Source organism: Triturus cristatus, chromosome 1_2 (assembly GCF_964204655.1).
Source record: "Triturus cristatus chromosome 1_2, aTriCri1.1, whole genome shotgun sequence".
NCBI lineage: Eukaryota > Metazoa > Chordata > Amphibia > Caudata > Salamandridae > Triturus > Triturus cristatus.
In genome coordinates this window covers 725,540,936-725,555,146 of record NC_140580.1, presented here as the reverse complement: position 1 = coordinate 725,555,146, position 14,211 = coordinate 725,540,936, and the positions used below count along the sequence as shown (strand labels likewise).

Sequence of the window (14,211 nt, the reverse complement as noted above, 5' to 3'; positions counted from 1 at the left end):
AGACACAGATTTAAGACTTCCAGCCTTGGTATTCCCAGCGCTGACATTTAATTGCACTGGTTGACGACTTCTACGTAAATCTTCGGGCACCGACACTTTTGTTTGCAAATTAAGCACTGACTACAAGGGTTATATTCGGGTGATGTATTAATATTTAAAAGGGATGGTTTTGACCTGTCAAAATGGTTTACTTTGACAGGTCGAATTGCAGTATTTGCACTGCTACAGTCAGGCTACAACGGTAGGCCTGAAGCCATGTTTGCTTCTTTTTATTTTCAAAACAGAATATGGCTGGAAGGAACATAGTTCGTAACACAGTACAGACAGCCAAGAAACATACAGATAGCACTATGGGCAGTGTTTAATATATTGGTACATTTAAATTGTAATCCCTTAACCCTCTGAAGTAATTAGTGTTATTATGTTTGTTCGGTAGGTGCAGTCACCCAGTGCTCCAGGAATACTGGCTGCTGTATCTCTTTCTCTTTCCCCCCAGAGCCTCCTAGCTTAAGTTTATTTTTGGGCAGGGAGTCTCAGTAGGAAGAGGAATTAACTTTTCTCCAAAAGACCATGATACCGCTCAGGTGGATCTCAGGTATTTAATTTGAATAGTGACAGGTGCAGACCTCTTAGGTGGGTTCAACAGAGAGAATGTGATAGAAATACGAAAGCATGACTAGTTGACATCGCTCTTAGACTTGTTTAAAGCTGTTTATCTTTGCTGCAACAGATTCCATTTAACTGTGAGAAGGATTTTTGTAGTGGTGACTATTGTTTTATACACCAAGTGTGGTTTGGATGACCTCGACTCTTTGTCTGAAGCTACATGGTTGTTGGCTTCTTGAACAAGAGAATTGAGGTTTATGGTGGGATTTCAAGATGTATTTCTTTGGAGGTTTAGAGGTTCTTGTGCAAGCAATTTGAACTGGTAATCTGAGATAGACCCCTTACACAGTGTCATTTGGGAAAGACTATTACTATACACTATACTTGTAGAAAACTACCTCACCCCCACTGTGATGCACAGCTTGTATGTTTGCTTATGTTCCACACATTTTCCACAGGGGTTGCACAATGCACACTACAAGTATTTTACATGCTTCATCTACCAGGGAATAGGGGTTGTCCATCTAAACTGGTAGGCCAAATACTTACTGCTTGCATCCATGCACAAAGCATGTACCCTAGTTCTTTGGGTTGGACAGTCTCTTTTTGACTGGGGCCAAGACTGATTGGCTTCTGATGCTGTTGGTCTGTAACAGGATGAAAAAAAAATAGATAAATAATAAAAGGTGCACAGAATATGTCAATGTTGTTCCTATTAATTTGAGCAATTCCATCAATCACTTTTTGTAGTCTCAGTGAGCCTCCCTAAGGCGCACTGAGACATGGATCTTGAGTTTATTGTGCCAATGGGACTCAAACTTTACTGGGGATCAATAACTCCAAAACTTGTATTGGTTTCTATATGTTCTCGTTAAAAAGGGCCATGGCTAATAAGGTGGGCTGTCTATTTTGGGGAAATGCAGACACTGTTTGCAGTATGGATATGTATATACAGGCAAACTAAAAAACGTGGGTAGGGGGGCAAAGTATTTGAACATTTCCATCAATCACATTTGTGCTACTCTGTGCACGTAACCCATAAAAACGATCTGTTGATAAGAACACCTATGCCCTCCCCTTTCTAAGTAGGGGTGCCTGGGTGAATGTACTAGCTGAATATAGGCGGCACATATTGTTAATGTGTGACACGATGCACAAGAAATAACAAGTCTTCAAAACCAGTAAGGCTTGATAAAATCTATGAAAACTATGGCTAGACTTCTGGCTAAGACTGTGATAATCAATGTTGCTACAGCTGTGAAGCAGTTAAGAAAAATCTCACGAGACCACAGAAGGAGCTGAGGTAGATCAAACCCCATGTTGAGGTATAACCAACAAAGAGGTCTTATTTCTAGCAAACCTTTAACTAAACTACAGTGTCCCTTTCTGGAGGACAGGTGCAAGTTGGAAGAAGGCTACTAAAATGGCCATGAGAACACAAGCTGAAGAACTGGTCCTCAACAGAACATTTTGGTTGAAACAATCTCCATGAAAAGGATTGAGAAAACGAAGTAAGTGGAATTCCAACTTCGAGATCAATCACTACAATCCTCCTGTTTCCTGTTGTGAACTGTGATATGCATAACTAACCTAGAAGATCAGGGAGCATGCGTAGGCAGCCATTGTCATAAGAGTCCTGAGGTGGCATCGGCTGATGATAGCTCTGACCTAACAAGGTCCCCTCAAGATATTTCCCAGCAAGGAGCTGTTCCTTTGAATGTACGGCAAGTGATGACAATCCTAGCCTCCTGCTCTACAAAAAAGTGGACTGTCTTGGTTGCCATATTAGCCATCTCGGAGGGCGGAGGTTCACAGGGTTATAAAGGCTGTTGTGTTTCAGAAGGAACTTCTTTGCCAAATGCACCAAATACAGTTTTTCCAGATTGAAATACAATAACCATTACTAGATGCATGAGTTGCATGAATTCAGAAGGGAAGGGGTTCTCGGAATGGAGGCGTCAGTTTTATTCTCTAGCCTTCTGCAGCTGGTTGCATGGAGACATGGCACTGGTGTTCATCCAGGTGTGACAACAGCCATTTGTGGAAAACCTAACCTACAGTAGACTTTTCTGGACATCACACTGGGATGCACCAAAAATATTTAAGACACCGTTATATTGACTCGTGTTTTCCAGTTTATGGTGCAGGCAAACTGTGTAAAACCAAGCCAAAACAGAAAAACAAACATATTGAGCAGGGGTGCATATTTACAGGAATATTTTTGGGTGTAACATGCCTCTTGCATTATGGGCTACCTACACATTAACAGAACTGTAAAGGAAGAGAGTTCAATAATCGTAATCAAATGTTCCCAGTGATTAAAATGGTGCAACTTTTTTGGCAACTCAAAACGTACCCCATTCATTCAGTGAAGGAATCCAGCACCAATATCAAATATCTTACGGGCGAGCCAAGGGCAGGCAACCAACTGGGCCGCCTGCCCGCCTGATGAGCCAGTCAGCAATAGGGCGAACCCCACCTGTGCTGCCTTTACTGGTGATCCTCTTCCCGGATCACGTGACACATGGTCCCTTATTACTCACGCCCCTTTCAGGGCGGAGCGTAGCATAGCAAACCCCCAGTTGTTCAGGCCCACAACCGCCCGAAGGACTAACGGGGCGCCGGCACGGTTTCCCAGCAACCTCCCATGAGGCTCCTAGGATTTGGCTCTGGCACCCCCTATGGTACCGCGCAGAGGTACCCTTCTGTACCCGTCTGCCTCCAGATCGCCCTGTAACTTCGCCACAGCTCTGGAGGCGGCCACCGTCGCAGCCAGAGCCCCCCACCAAAACAGCTATAGTCTTACCTGCAACCTCTCCTGTCTGAGCCTCCTGCAACCCTAGATGAAAGTTAACCATCCTTACTGGTTATAAATGACCCCATCTATATCCCAATAGCCCTTGACGTTAGCCTGGTTCAGCTAGTGTGTGATGAAACAGAAGGCCCTTTTGACCTGTGAAGTTGTGCCAAGAACTGTTCACCTCCGACGGGAAAGTTCACTGCGTCGCATGACTCAGCCCCGCGCCAACTCTGGGTGGGACGGTTTCAGACACCCTGGCTCACAATGCCCCATGTATTTGCTGCTCTTACCTAGCTGACGTCCTTCTAGCACGGTGTGTACCTGAACACCTGTGTCCAAAATCTATGGTACTGCAGCCCACATGCTGGGTGACCACTCCCATAACCCGCCTGCTTGCATTGGCTATAGGGCGAGAAGGGTTGTCCTTAACATTTGAGCAGTCCCTTTAGCTTTCGAAATCATGACGCACAGGAATGTTCAACTAGAAGTATGTGACAATGAGCAAGACTGCCCTCCAGCACTTACCCTGCATTCCTTATGGGGATTTTGCCCTCTCAGCTCCCTCTGTGGTGAAACCCCCTAGGAATACCCGCTTCAAGAATCTGTCCGATTTGCACAATGCGCACTGTCTGCAATCGTAGCCCATTGTGCTTGACACCTTATTACCCTATTTATTGGGACGGCAGCACACTATGTTGGCTGACCGCGTCCACACCAAGCATGACTAATCTAGCTGATCGTGCGGGGCTTTTGAGCTTGAACGCAGGAACAGGTCACTTAGTAAAGTGATCACGCAACAAAGCAGTTCAAGGAAGGAGGGTTCAAGGGACACATTTATAGACCACTATGAATTAAATCCCCTATCATAACATGTTACAAACCAAGAAATCCTAGGGTCTAATCACAAATCAATAGTAAATGTGAAACAAAGATACTCCTAAATTAAGAATGTATCTACAAACAACAATGGAGGTGAACTAATGGGTTCATCTAAGGGCAGATCCCTTTAAGGACGTAATCCCTCACTCACCACAAGTGGTGACATGCTTCATCATAGGGACTCTCCTCCCAAAGGAAACACCTAGTTCCTTTGAGGGCTACAACCCCCTCACTGTGAGGGAGGAGCTCAGGGATGTTTTGATGTAGTGTATTGGGTATCCTAAACCCACCTATGACGAGTCTTAATGTGTGAGTGAGAGCGCAGCGCAAATGATAAACTAGAACAATGTGAGTGATATTAAAACTGACTACTAGGCAACAAACAACAATTTTAATCAGTGTATGCCTAATGTCAGAGTTAAAATAGCAGTGCACCAACGGTATAGTTTTAAATGTTAGGGTGTGATGACAAATGGTCGACATGTTTCAGCCGTAGTGATCCAAGGATCGGATCACGCTCAGGAATGGAGCACCGCTCTGTCCGTCGGTAGCGGACAGAGCGGTGCTCCCTTCCTGAGCGGTTGCCAGGTATAGGTGAGGTCACAAACCCAGCAATTGCGGGTATGGAGAAATCTGTTTACTGAAAAGACCAGAGATTGGTTTCATTATATCCTTTCAAGTTATATTAATTCAGTTGGTTTTTCACGTTTTTTGAGCAGCAGCTTTATTTGCGTAGGTCCTGATGAAAGCCTGATCCGATCCTTGGATCACTACGGCTGAAACATGTCGACCATTTGTCATCACACCCTAACGGTTTAAATCTATACCGTTGGTGCACTGCTATTTTAACTCTGACATTAGGCATACGCTGATTAAAATTGTTGTTTGTTGCCTAGTAGTCAGTTTTAATATCACTCACATTGTTCTAGTTTATCATTTGCGCTGCGCTCTCACTCACACATTAAGACTCGTCATAGGTGGGTTTAGGATACCCAATACACTACATCAAAACATCCCTGAGCTCCCCCCTCACAGTGAGGGGGTTGTAGCCCTCAAAGGAACTAGGTGTTTCCTTTGGGAGGAGAGTACCTATGATGAAGCATGTCACCACTTGTGGTGAGTGAGGGATTACGTCCTTAAAGGGATCTGCCCTTAGATGACCCCATTAGTTCACCTCCATTGTTGTTTGTAGATACATTCTTAATTTAGGAGTATCTTTGTTTCACATTTACTATTGATTTGTGATTAGACCCTAGGATTTCTTGGTTTGTAACACTTAGTAAAGTGACCTGTCACTTAGTAAAGTGACTTAGGGAAGTAAGCGCACTGGGGTGCACTTACTTCCCCCCGTTGACCAGACAATTGCACAGACCTCTTTGGGAGCTAACCCTGGTGAACGCCTTATTGTTGTGAAATCTAGTTTGACCCTGTATGTATTATGCCCGCTATTGGCGACACCTCCCCCTTTCATGTCGTGACAACTTCTGCAGTGCACCTCGCTTGCTTAACTGCCATTGGGTCACAGATGCCAATACCTGCTAACCTTCTCTGACCCTGGATACTTAAACTTGTAAAAGTGTCGGAATCCCAGATTCCCAGTTTCATGTTAGCTGCAGTACGCTTTCAGTGGATCCGCTGGGAGATACCACCAACTGCATTGGTCATGAGAACATTAAGAAGCACCAAATTTTCACCTGGGCGTACCTCTAAATGATACTGGCTTTGCACAGCTGTAAGGCCAGAGACACACATCTTACTGATTACTGGTTTTTCCCACTTGGCACCCTTCAGGTTGCAGCTCTATGTTTGTGAAGCACGCGTGCCCCGGGGGCACGATGTCACTGAACAGCCGGTGTCTGTTACCCACTTGCTGTTACTTATCTATCGCCAACTGCCCTTACTTGGATTGAAGGAAAGCTGGATGCTTCCTAAGGACTGTAGAATTAATGCTTCAACCTAGTTTGACCCCAAAACTTAGGGAAAACCCAAGTAGTACTCATGCCCTTCATGATACATATACCCCAGCGTTGACCATCAACGTATTTGGGACACTGGTAGCAGAAGATGCCCCTTCCAATCTCAGGTTCTAGCCCACAGAAGGATAACCCAGGGAGCAGGCAAGTCTGTGGGAACCAGAGGGGAACATTCTGTGCAACTACCTGCCCTTTTCCTGAATAAAGGTAATGTCAAGGTCAATAATACCCTGTCGCCATTTGGTTCTAACGCAGGGTATACCAAACTTTTTATGCACCACAGCACACTTGATAGATGAAAACTACCACCACCCACCTGTTGCCCTGGCTAAAGCGCGGGTGAATATGTCTTACTGAAGTGACCTGAAACCTGCCCATGGTTGCAGAGGGATGCCCACCCAGAGTATATGGTACCTGTCTCTATATGGTGCCAACAGATGTTCCTCATAAAGGCCCTCGTGTGAAATTGCCCAATGCGGCTCAGCATTTTGCAGCGCCTCTCGTTGTGTTGTAATTTCCAGAATAAGTGTAGAATTATACTTCCCACCTTTGGGCTGGTAACTGGTGGCAAAGGCAGACAGACCCTGGGCATAAGATCAGTTTCCTAGAGTAAAACAATAATTATCCCGCACCATGACTACAGGCAGTGTGTGCGCCCCCTGAGACATCCCTCAGTTCTGTGTAACACAAACCCTGATGCGCCGTGTGCCAGTTGTGCGTATCATTCTAGGGTGACTAAGCCCTAATGTTCCAGGATGATCCCCGTATGAGGGTACAGACTGATGACCAAGCGCTGCGCCAGCCAATATCACCAGAGTCAGTGCAGCCACTGCAAGGTGACATGCCGAGGTAAGCCCACCCAGAATTCGCCTGCCAATGCGAGAGGACCAATTGGGAATTATAGAATACCTCTAGGACCATAGATTATCAACGTTCTTTTCAACAGAAGGGAGAAACTTTTCCCTACTGGACAGTTCCACTAGTGAACTAATTTCCTTATGCTCATTTAAATACGTGGGTTAACAGGCTAATCATCAATTATTCTTCTTTCTAAATAATCAATATATACTCAGAACATCCATTTATACATGATTTTTACTCAATGGTTGGTTCAATTATTTACATTTTTCATCTTTTTCAATATACATATGTCAAATATGGTACATATTTATATTTTTACATATTAATATAACAATACAAAACAGAGTGCAAAGATTATATACAGTGCATAAAACAAAGAGCTTTTTCACTTTGACAAATTAGCTGAGAAAATCAATAAGTCCTACTACGTGCTGCTGCTGTAACGGGATGTTGCCTACTTATCCTCGATACTGTATGTATATATATATATATATATATATATATATATAAAGAAAATGCGAAAAAATTGACTAGGTGAACCAACTAACAGTGGTTAAATCACCACTAAGATACTTTCAAGCCTTCTCTGACCTTTATTTCACCCCCTATGGACCATATACATATATATATATATATATATATACATACATACAGTATCGAGGATAAGTAGGCAACATCCCGTTACAACAGCAGCACGTAGTAGGACGAGTTGATTTTCTCAGCTAATTTGTCAAAGTGAAAAAGCTCTTTGTTTTATGCACTGTATATAATCTTTGCACTCTGTTTTGTATTGTTATATTAATATGTAAAAGGATATAAATATGTACCATATTTGACAAATGTATATTGAAAAAGATGAAAAATTTTAATAATTGAACCAACCATTGAGTAAAAACCATGTATAAATGGATGTTCTGAGTATATATTGATTATTTAGAAAGAAGAAGAATTGATGATTAGCCTGTTGACCCACGTATTTAAATGAGCACAAGGAAATTAGTCCATAGTGGAACTGTCCAGTAGGGAAAAGTTTCTCCCTTCTGTTGAAAAGAACGTTGTTAATCTATTCTATTATTCCCAATTAGTACTGATTCCAGCCTCTAGGTTCCTAAACTGAGTCAATCCCCGTGTTTTTTTAAGCGCGAGAGGACCAAGCATTCATCGCTGGCGATGAGCCGCATCGAGCCGAGACATCTCGCAACATCAGAGAAGCGTGTCGCATCAACAAGAAGACGCCATCTTTGTTTCTTTGCACCAGATCTTCAACGCATCACCGCCTTTGCGTGTAAGGACCTACTGCTTCACCTTCCCTGCAACACTTTTGTTGTCTTGCTTGTCACATCTTAAGGTACATTGAACTCTGAGTGTCGCATTTACCATCTTAAGAGAACTAAGCTAATAAAGTAACAGTATTGTGGATTTTTGTCATTTATGGTCTTATGTTAAATCTATATAAAGAATACTTATTTTGTATATAAAACTTGTGTGGTGTCCATCTGTAGTGTTGTCACTTGATTACTGTATGTGTTCACAAATGCTTTACACACTGCCTCTGAGATAAGCCTGTCTGCTCGTGCCAAGCTACCAAGGGGGTGAGCAGGGGTTATTTTAGGAGTGTACCCCCTTACCCTGACTAGAGGCAAGGGTCCCTATTTGTCAGATGTACCTACCTGTGCCAACTAGAGACCCCCAAATCTAACATCATGGGGAGAGAAGGTGGTCTGTCGGCTAGACTGCCGACTTTGGTGCTGGAAACCAGGGTTTGAGCCTCAGGGTCGCGTCCACATCCTGTGATTCTGGACAAATCACTTAATCTCCCCGTGCCTGAATGTGTAAGTAACCGGTGCTCATGTAAAGCGCTCCAATTCCTTCGGGTCGAATTTGCGCAATATATATATATATATATATATGCAAAAAAATAAATAGCATAAGAGAAAGCTGGTACGACACAGCAAACAAAAAGAATGCAAAGAAAAGCGCCAAAGATGGATGCAGTAAACCAAATGCCCTGTAACTACTAGGTTAACAGTCAGCTTATTGTAGTTAACAGTCAGCTTATTGCATAAACTGCCTGGTTGTGGTTGGACATAGACATCAGAATAGCGGTTATTTTTTTGCGCTTAACATACACTCCAACATCGGGTAAATCATGTTTGTTAATATACTAGAATTATTAGACAAAAATGATAGCGCTTGCGGTCGCGTCTCGCTTTTTCCCCACTTAGTTCGCTTAAAAGCACACAGGTAAGACCTCGTGTGCACAGCATTTTCCGACCAGTCAAGTAAACTCTGTAGCGACCAATAGGACAGCAGCGTGCGTTGGGAAGGATGGATTTACGACAGTCAGTCAAAGCTCGTCAGTAGAAAGAGGCGGGTCTCACGACATAGAATAGACAGGCACCCTAGCCTATCAGAACGTGGTACCTCACTTTCTCCAGAAAGGTGCAGTTTATGAGAAGTAGGCGGGGATTACTCACAACATGAACCAATCCCGTCTAAGAAGCGCCCACGGGAAGATTGGGGGCCGATACTGCCTTTGTACAGACTGAGTGTTTGACCAATGGCCATCTGAGATGGGCATAGCCTCGTCCAATCCGGCTTCGCAGCGACACTTGGGCCCGCCCGTGCACATTTCGTATTTAATTCCCTGCCGCGGAGCTTCGTCTCACTGCCTTGCTGAAGCTCGCGTGGAACATCTTTATAGCAAGAACGAGCGCAGCGCGAGGACTTTTCGCCGCTAATTTCTTTGTGCCCGCGCAGAGCAATTACCGCCATGGCAGATACAGTGGTAGATACCCCCGCCGCTCCCGCTGAAGTGGCCGTCAAGGTAAGGATGCGATTTTCCATTGTTTAAAATATCTCCTTTCGTGTGCGCGGCACGCGGTGCGGGGGTGTTAAGGACCGCGTGGGCAGCCTGTATGCTATACAATGTAGACCCGAAGAAGGAGACGGGGTGTCGACTAGGGGCTTGTATAACAGCTCCACATTCAGGGAAATAGGCTGTTGAAGAACACATGCCAACGATAATTAAGCGCACAATATAGCGTGAGAAAATGTATAGCTGCTGCCTGGTGTGTAACTTGACCGTAAACGTTGGCTCCGACCAAGAATGACTGATATTAGCCTGCCGGCGAGTTACAAGTTTCCGCTGCCCGCTCCCAGTGTCTCCGCAGGCGTAGGGTTCGTAGTTTGCCCCCTATTTTCACCATTGAGACTTGAAGGGAAAGTGTTTGTTCTCCCGCCGCGCTCCCTCTTCTACGGGGCTTTCCGTTCACGTCGCACCACCCGCGCTTCGCTGGAGCTCCCCGTCGATGCTTCGGAGGTTAGTGGGCGGGCTGTGGTGTCGCTGCTTCCAGCGCATCCCTTGTCTTTGAAGTCCCCAGCTGCGGCCGCGCTCTGAGCAGGTGTTCAGTCAGCTCGAGTTCATTGCCCGTTAAACTGGTAGCGTGTCAGTCAGCGAATGGTGAGCGGTGAATTGAGTTACATACGGCCGGTCGGGGCTTTTGAGTGAATACGCGCTCCCTCGCCGCACTGTGTTGAAAATAACCTCCATGTGCACTCTGTAGCCTAATCAAACCCCTTGTGGTCTCGTCAGTACTTTGAGGTAAACGTTGCTCCGCCTCCCGTTTGAACCCGTCGGGCGCTTTGCGCGAGCGCGTAACGCCCCCCCCCCTCTTGTGCACCGTGCCCCCTCCTCCCCCTTCGGAGGGAGCGCGCGCAGCTCGTCTCCTCAGAGCCTTCACGCGTCACTGGGAATCGGCGGGAAACCGCCTGTATGCGCGCGCGAGGCCACTGCCAGCGGAGCACTTGTGAGCATGCGCGCGGGCAGCGGCCGCTCCACCTCCCTGCGTCGGGCACGGAGGGGCGGGCGCGCGCGCCACTCCGGCAGGGCTCTCGCCCAGCTCTTTGTCTTGCCCGCGTGTGTGCGCGTGCCCGCATCCGGGAACGCGGTGAGCCAGATGTGCAGTGCCGCTCTCTGCCTGTGACTGGCAGCGGCGCTCGCGTTTCCCGTCGGCCTAGTTGGTTCAGTCACAGTAGAGATGCATTTAATTGCAGCTGTAGTGGTTTTACGGGACCCAACCAAATACTATTATTTTTTTTCTTCAGGATCTCAAAGAGAAGAAAGAAGTAGTGGAAGAACCAGCACAGGATAAAGAAGAGAACGGAAGTGGCGACGCACCTGCAAACGGAACAGTACGTTTTACATTTCGTTTTGTGTTCCATTGTTTCTTTTGAATGGCTCCCAAGTTACTTCGAGAAGCCAAACTACAGCAATACTGTGGGGGCATGGTGGTGATGAATTAAGGGATGCTTTGCTCGTCTTCTTTAATCGACTAGATGTCTGCTCGGTGTGCCGAACGTTTGTTCCCTTTTTAGCGATCTGGTCTGCGTTTGAACTAGCAACTAATTAAACACGCCTTCATTTGGACGTGGAAAGTGCTTTAAACAACGTTTCGTCATGTTCATGTACGAACCGTGCATGCGGGAATCGGAGGCTATAATCCAATGATTTTTTGCTTTCAGGAAGAAAACGGCCACAGTGAAGAAAAACCAAAGGAAGAAGAGGTAGCTAAGGTAGCTAAAGAGGAGGTGAAAGAGGCTGTGAAAGAGGTTGAAGCAGAAGAAAAGACAAAGAAAGGTACGCCAACTGTCTTTTGCATCATTCATGTCACTGTTCTTCCGGATTTTTGAGCCCCCTAAGTAGTGTTAATGTATGACGAAAATACAATACACAGCATGAAGTAAACGCTTCAATACATTTCCAACCATTTTTTTTTCTGCTGCCAAAGAGGGTGAAAAAGAATGTCCAGAAGAATCGGAAGAACATCCCGTGAAACGTCCTGCAGAAGAAGAGGTAACTTGTTCAACATTTTTCTGGTTTAGTGTAAAATGTAGATGGCAGGCGGCTACTGCAGAATATTAGAGTTCAAAGCGACATGATAGCGTGCATCTGTCTCTTGAGCAAGTCAATGCATCCCAGTCTAGGCCCTTGATCACATTATCGCGATGAAAGGCACCTACATTGAAAAAAGCCACGCCCCCTTCATTTCACCCTGTTAGTGGTCATAAAAATATTTCCCTCGATTAAGGCGTTAAAGAAGTAATCGGGGATGTTTACATGGTACAATCCATGGCTGCTGCTAGGCAAACAATGTCCTCTGCATGCTTTGAACACGTTTGTTTTGCATTGATGCAGTTTTGATCCTTGGCAGTCATGTACCATTTGAAACGTTTGTCGGGGATGCTTTAGCATGCAACCTCAGCTTTAACATGCAGCAATAAAGTGAAGGTGTTAAGTGATGCTAGGATCCCCCGCCTTATGTTTTTTCCCTTAGTGGGGGCTCCAAGGCAGTGCGGTTAGCGGTGTTCGGCATGTTTCTGGTCGAGTGATGGGAATGAAAACCCTAATGCTGAAGTTTGGGGTTGCTTATTCCATTGTTAATCTTAACTTTTTTTAAGCTTAACTTGTTTTGTGCTTTCTCTATTCAGGAAAAAACCGAAACTAAAAAGCAGAAGACAGAGAATGGTGACTCCACAGAAGTTGAAGCATCGGCTTAATCAATTTTGCATTTTTTTATAGCCTGAGTGACATGGTTGCCATTAATTTGTAGAGAATGTGCTTTTTATCTGTACATTTTACAGACCAACTTTTTTATAAACTGTAAACTCACATGCACTAGCCACATGTAACATCACAGCAAGATAGCAGCGTTTTTTTTGTAAAATGTTATTTATTGGTGCGTGTTTGTACTGGTTGACTGCTACAATAAAAAACACATTTGTTTTTAAGTGGTAGCTTTTAGCATTGCTATTTGTACATCTTTGAAGCACATGCCTTACATTTCGGTGCAGCCGTGTGTTTCAATGAGTAAAGCTGCCTTCCTGTAAAATAAAGATTTAGCATAGGCGTTTCATATGCAACGAAGGCCAAAGAGATGGGTCTTAATAAACCAGGACTGACTGGCTCTATTTGTATAGATCTCTGGACTCCAGTTTTGTTGCTGTTTGGTATATATAGTTTGGTGCAAGGTTTAAAAAAAGTCAGTTTATTATGTAAATTTCTCGTATTCTGTGTGCTGTCAAAGTGTGCGTTTCGCAAAGATTTTGAGGGATTCGGCATAGTCTTCATTTTCTGGTTAAAAACTGTATACCTCATTAGTTGATGCTTGACCACTACTTTGTATATTCGGTTAAGTACTATAAATAAATCTTTCTTTTTATACATTCTAGATTCCTTGCATTTCTTTAATACAGGGTCCGCCTTGATTATGTTGTATTTGTTACTACCCCCATTTCATTTTAAATGATCCTATTGCCACCCAGGTCTTATAATTTTTTGTTGCTGGAGAGCGACATGTGCTATAATCACTTAAAATGACAAAGGCAACCCTGTGCACCAGGGAATGGAAAAACCTTTTCACTGACAGCATCCCCACCGTGGTCCTAGTGGGAGGGTGGTTTACACTTTCTTTAGCTGTTCAAATATTTTTTTGAGGAAGTTCATCTTAAGTGGGGAGGAAGGGCATAACAAAAGCCCTAGCTGGGACACATCTTTAATCCTGGTGAACATAGTTCAAATTTAAAGTATTTTTCTAATTCCAACTTTCAAAAGACAAATCCAAGTACGGTGGACATTTTAGTTCTATTTCGTGTCGTAAATGAACTTGTGTTTTTATTCTGTAAAACGGGCTTGATGTTCTTGAGATTACCCTGTGCAGATTTATCTGCCTTGTAAAGGGAAAATTCACATGCACGCTCCAAACATGATGGAAATTGCACTTGTAAATACTGGAAATCTGTCTTGGGTTTGCATTGTCTAGGATTTTTTTCTTAGAGAATCTCTGGACCATGTGCTAAGTAGATTCCCAGTCCCGCTATAGCATATGTCTTCATCTAGAAACAATGTAACATGCACTTCATTGAATGGAAAGGATGGGGTGCATCAGCACCTGGACCACTGTCTCTTACGGTCCGGGTGCCGATGCGCCTCCACCAAAACGACGTGGCATCCAGCACTCAAAGGGCTGACTGGCCCAAGGGAAGCACACGTTTTTCGGAATTTAGTAACTTTGGTTTTTACTTTCGATTGCG

At 44.5% G+C, this 14,211-nt stretch overlaps 1 protein-coding gene across 1 annotated transcript; it reads left to right on the top strand.

Moving 5' to 3' along the window:
• Window positions 1-9,659: 9,659 nt before the first annotated feature.
• LOC146867904 (uncharacterized) lies at window positions 9,660-13,342 on the top strand. The gene is made up of 5 exons (XM_085608613.1): window positions 9,660-9,946; window positions 11,227-11,313; window positions 11,644-11,758; window positions 11,910-11,974; window positions 12,610-13,342. Exons 1-5 carry the CDS (start codon window positions 9,893-9,895, stop codon window positions 12,676-12,678), a joined length of 390 nt encoding a protein of 129 aa, XP_085464739.1. The 5' UTR covers window positions 9,660-9,892; the 3' UTR covers window positions 12,679-13,342.
• The last annotated feature ends 869 nt before the right edge of the window (window positions 13,343-14,211 follow it).

Excerpts from the sequence above, each read along its gene's own strand:
- LOC146867904 (XM_085608613.1), top strand. The coding sequence starts at position 9,893 with ATGGCAGATACAGTGGTAGATACCCCCGCCGCTCCCGCTGAAGTGGCC. Across the intron at positions 11,314-11,643 it reads ACGCACCTGCAAACGGAACA|GAAGAAAACGGCCACAGTGA; the intron begins GTACGTTTTACA and ends TTTTGCTTTCAG. Across the intron at positions 11,975-12,609 it reads AACGTCCTGCAGAAGAAGAG|GAAAAAACCGAAACTAAAAA; the intron begins GTAACTTGTTCA and ends TTCTCTATTCAG.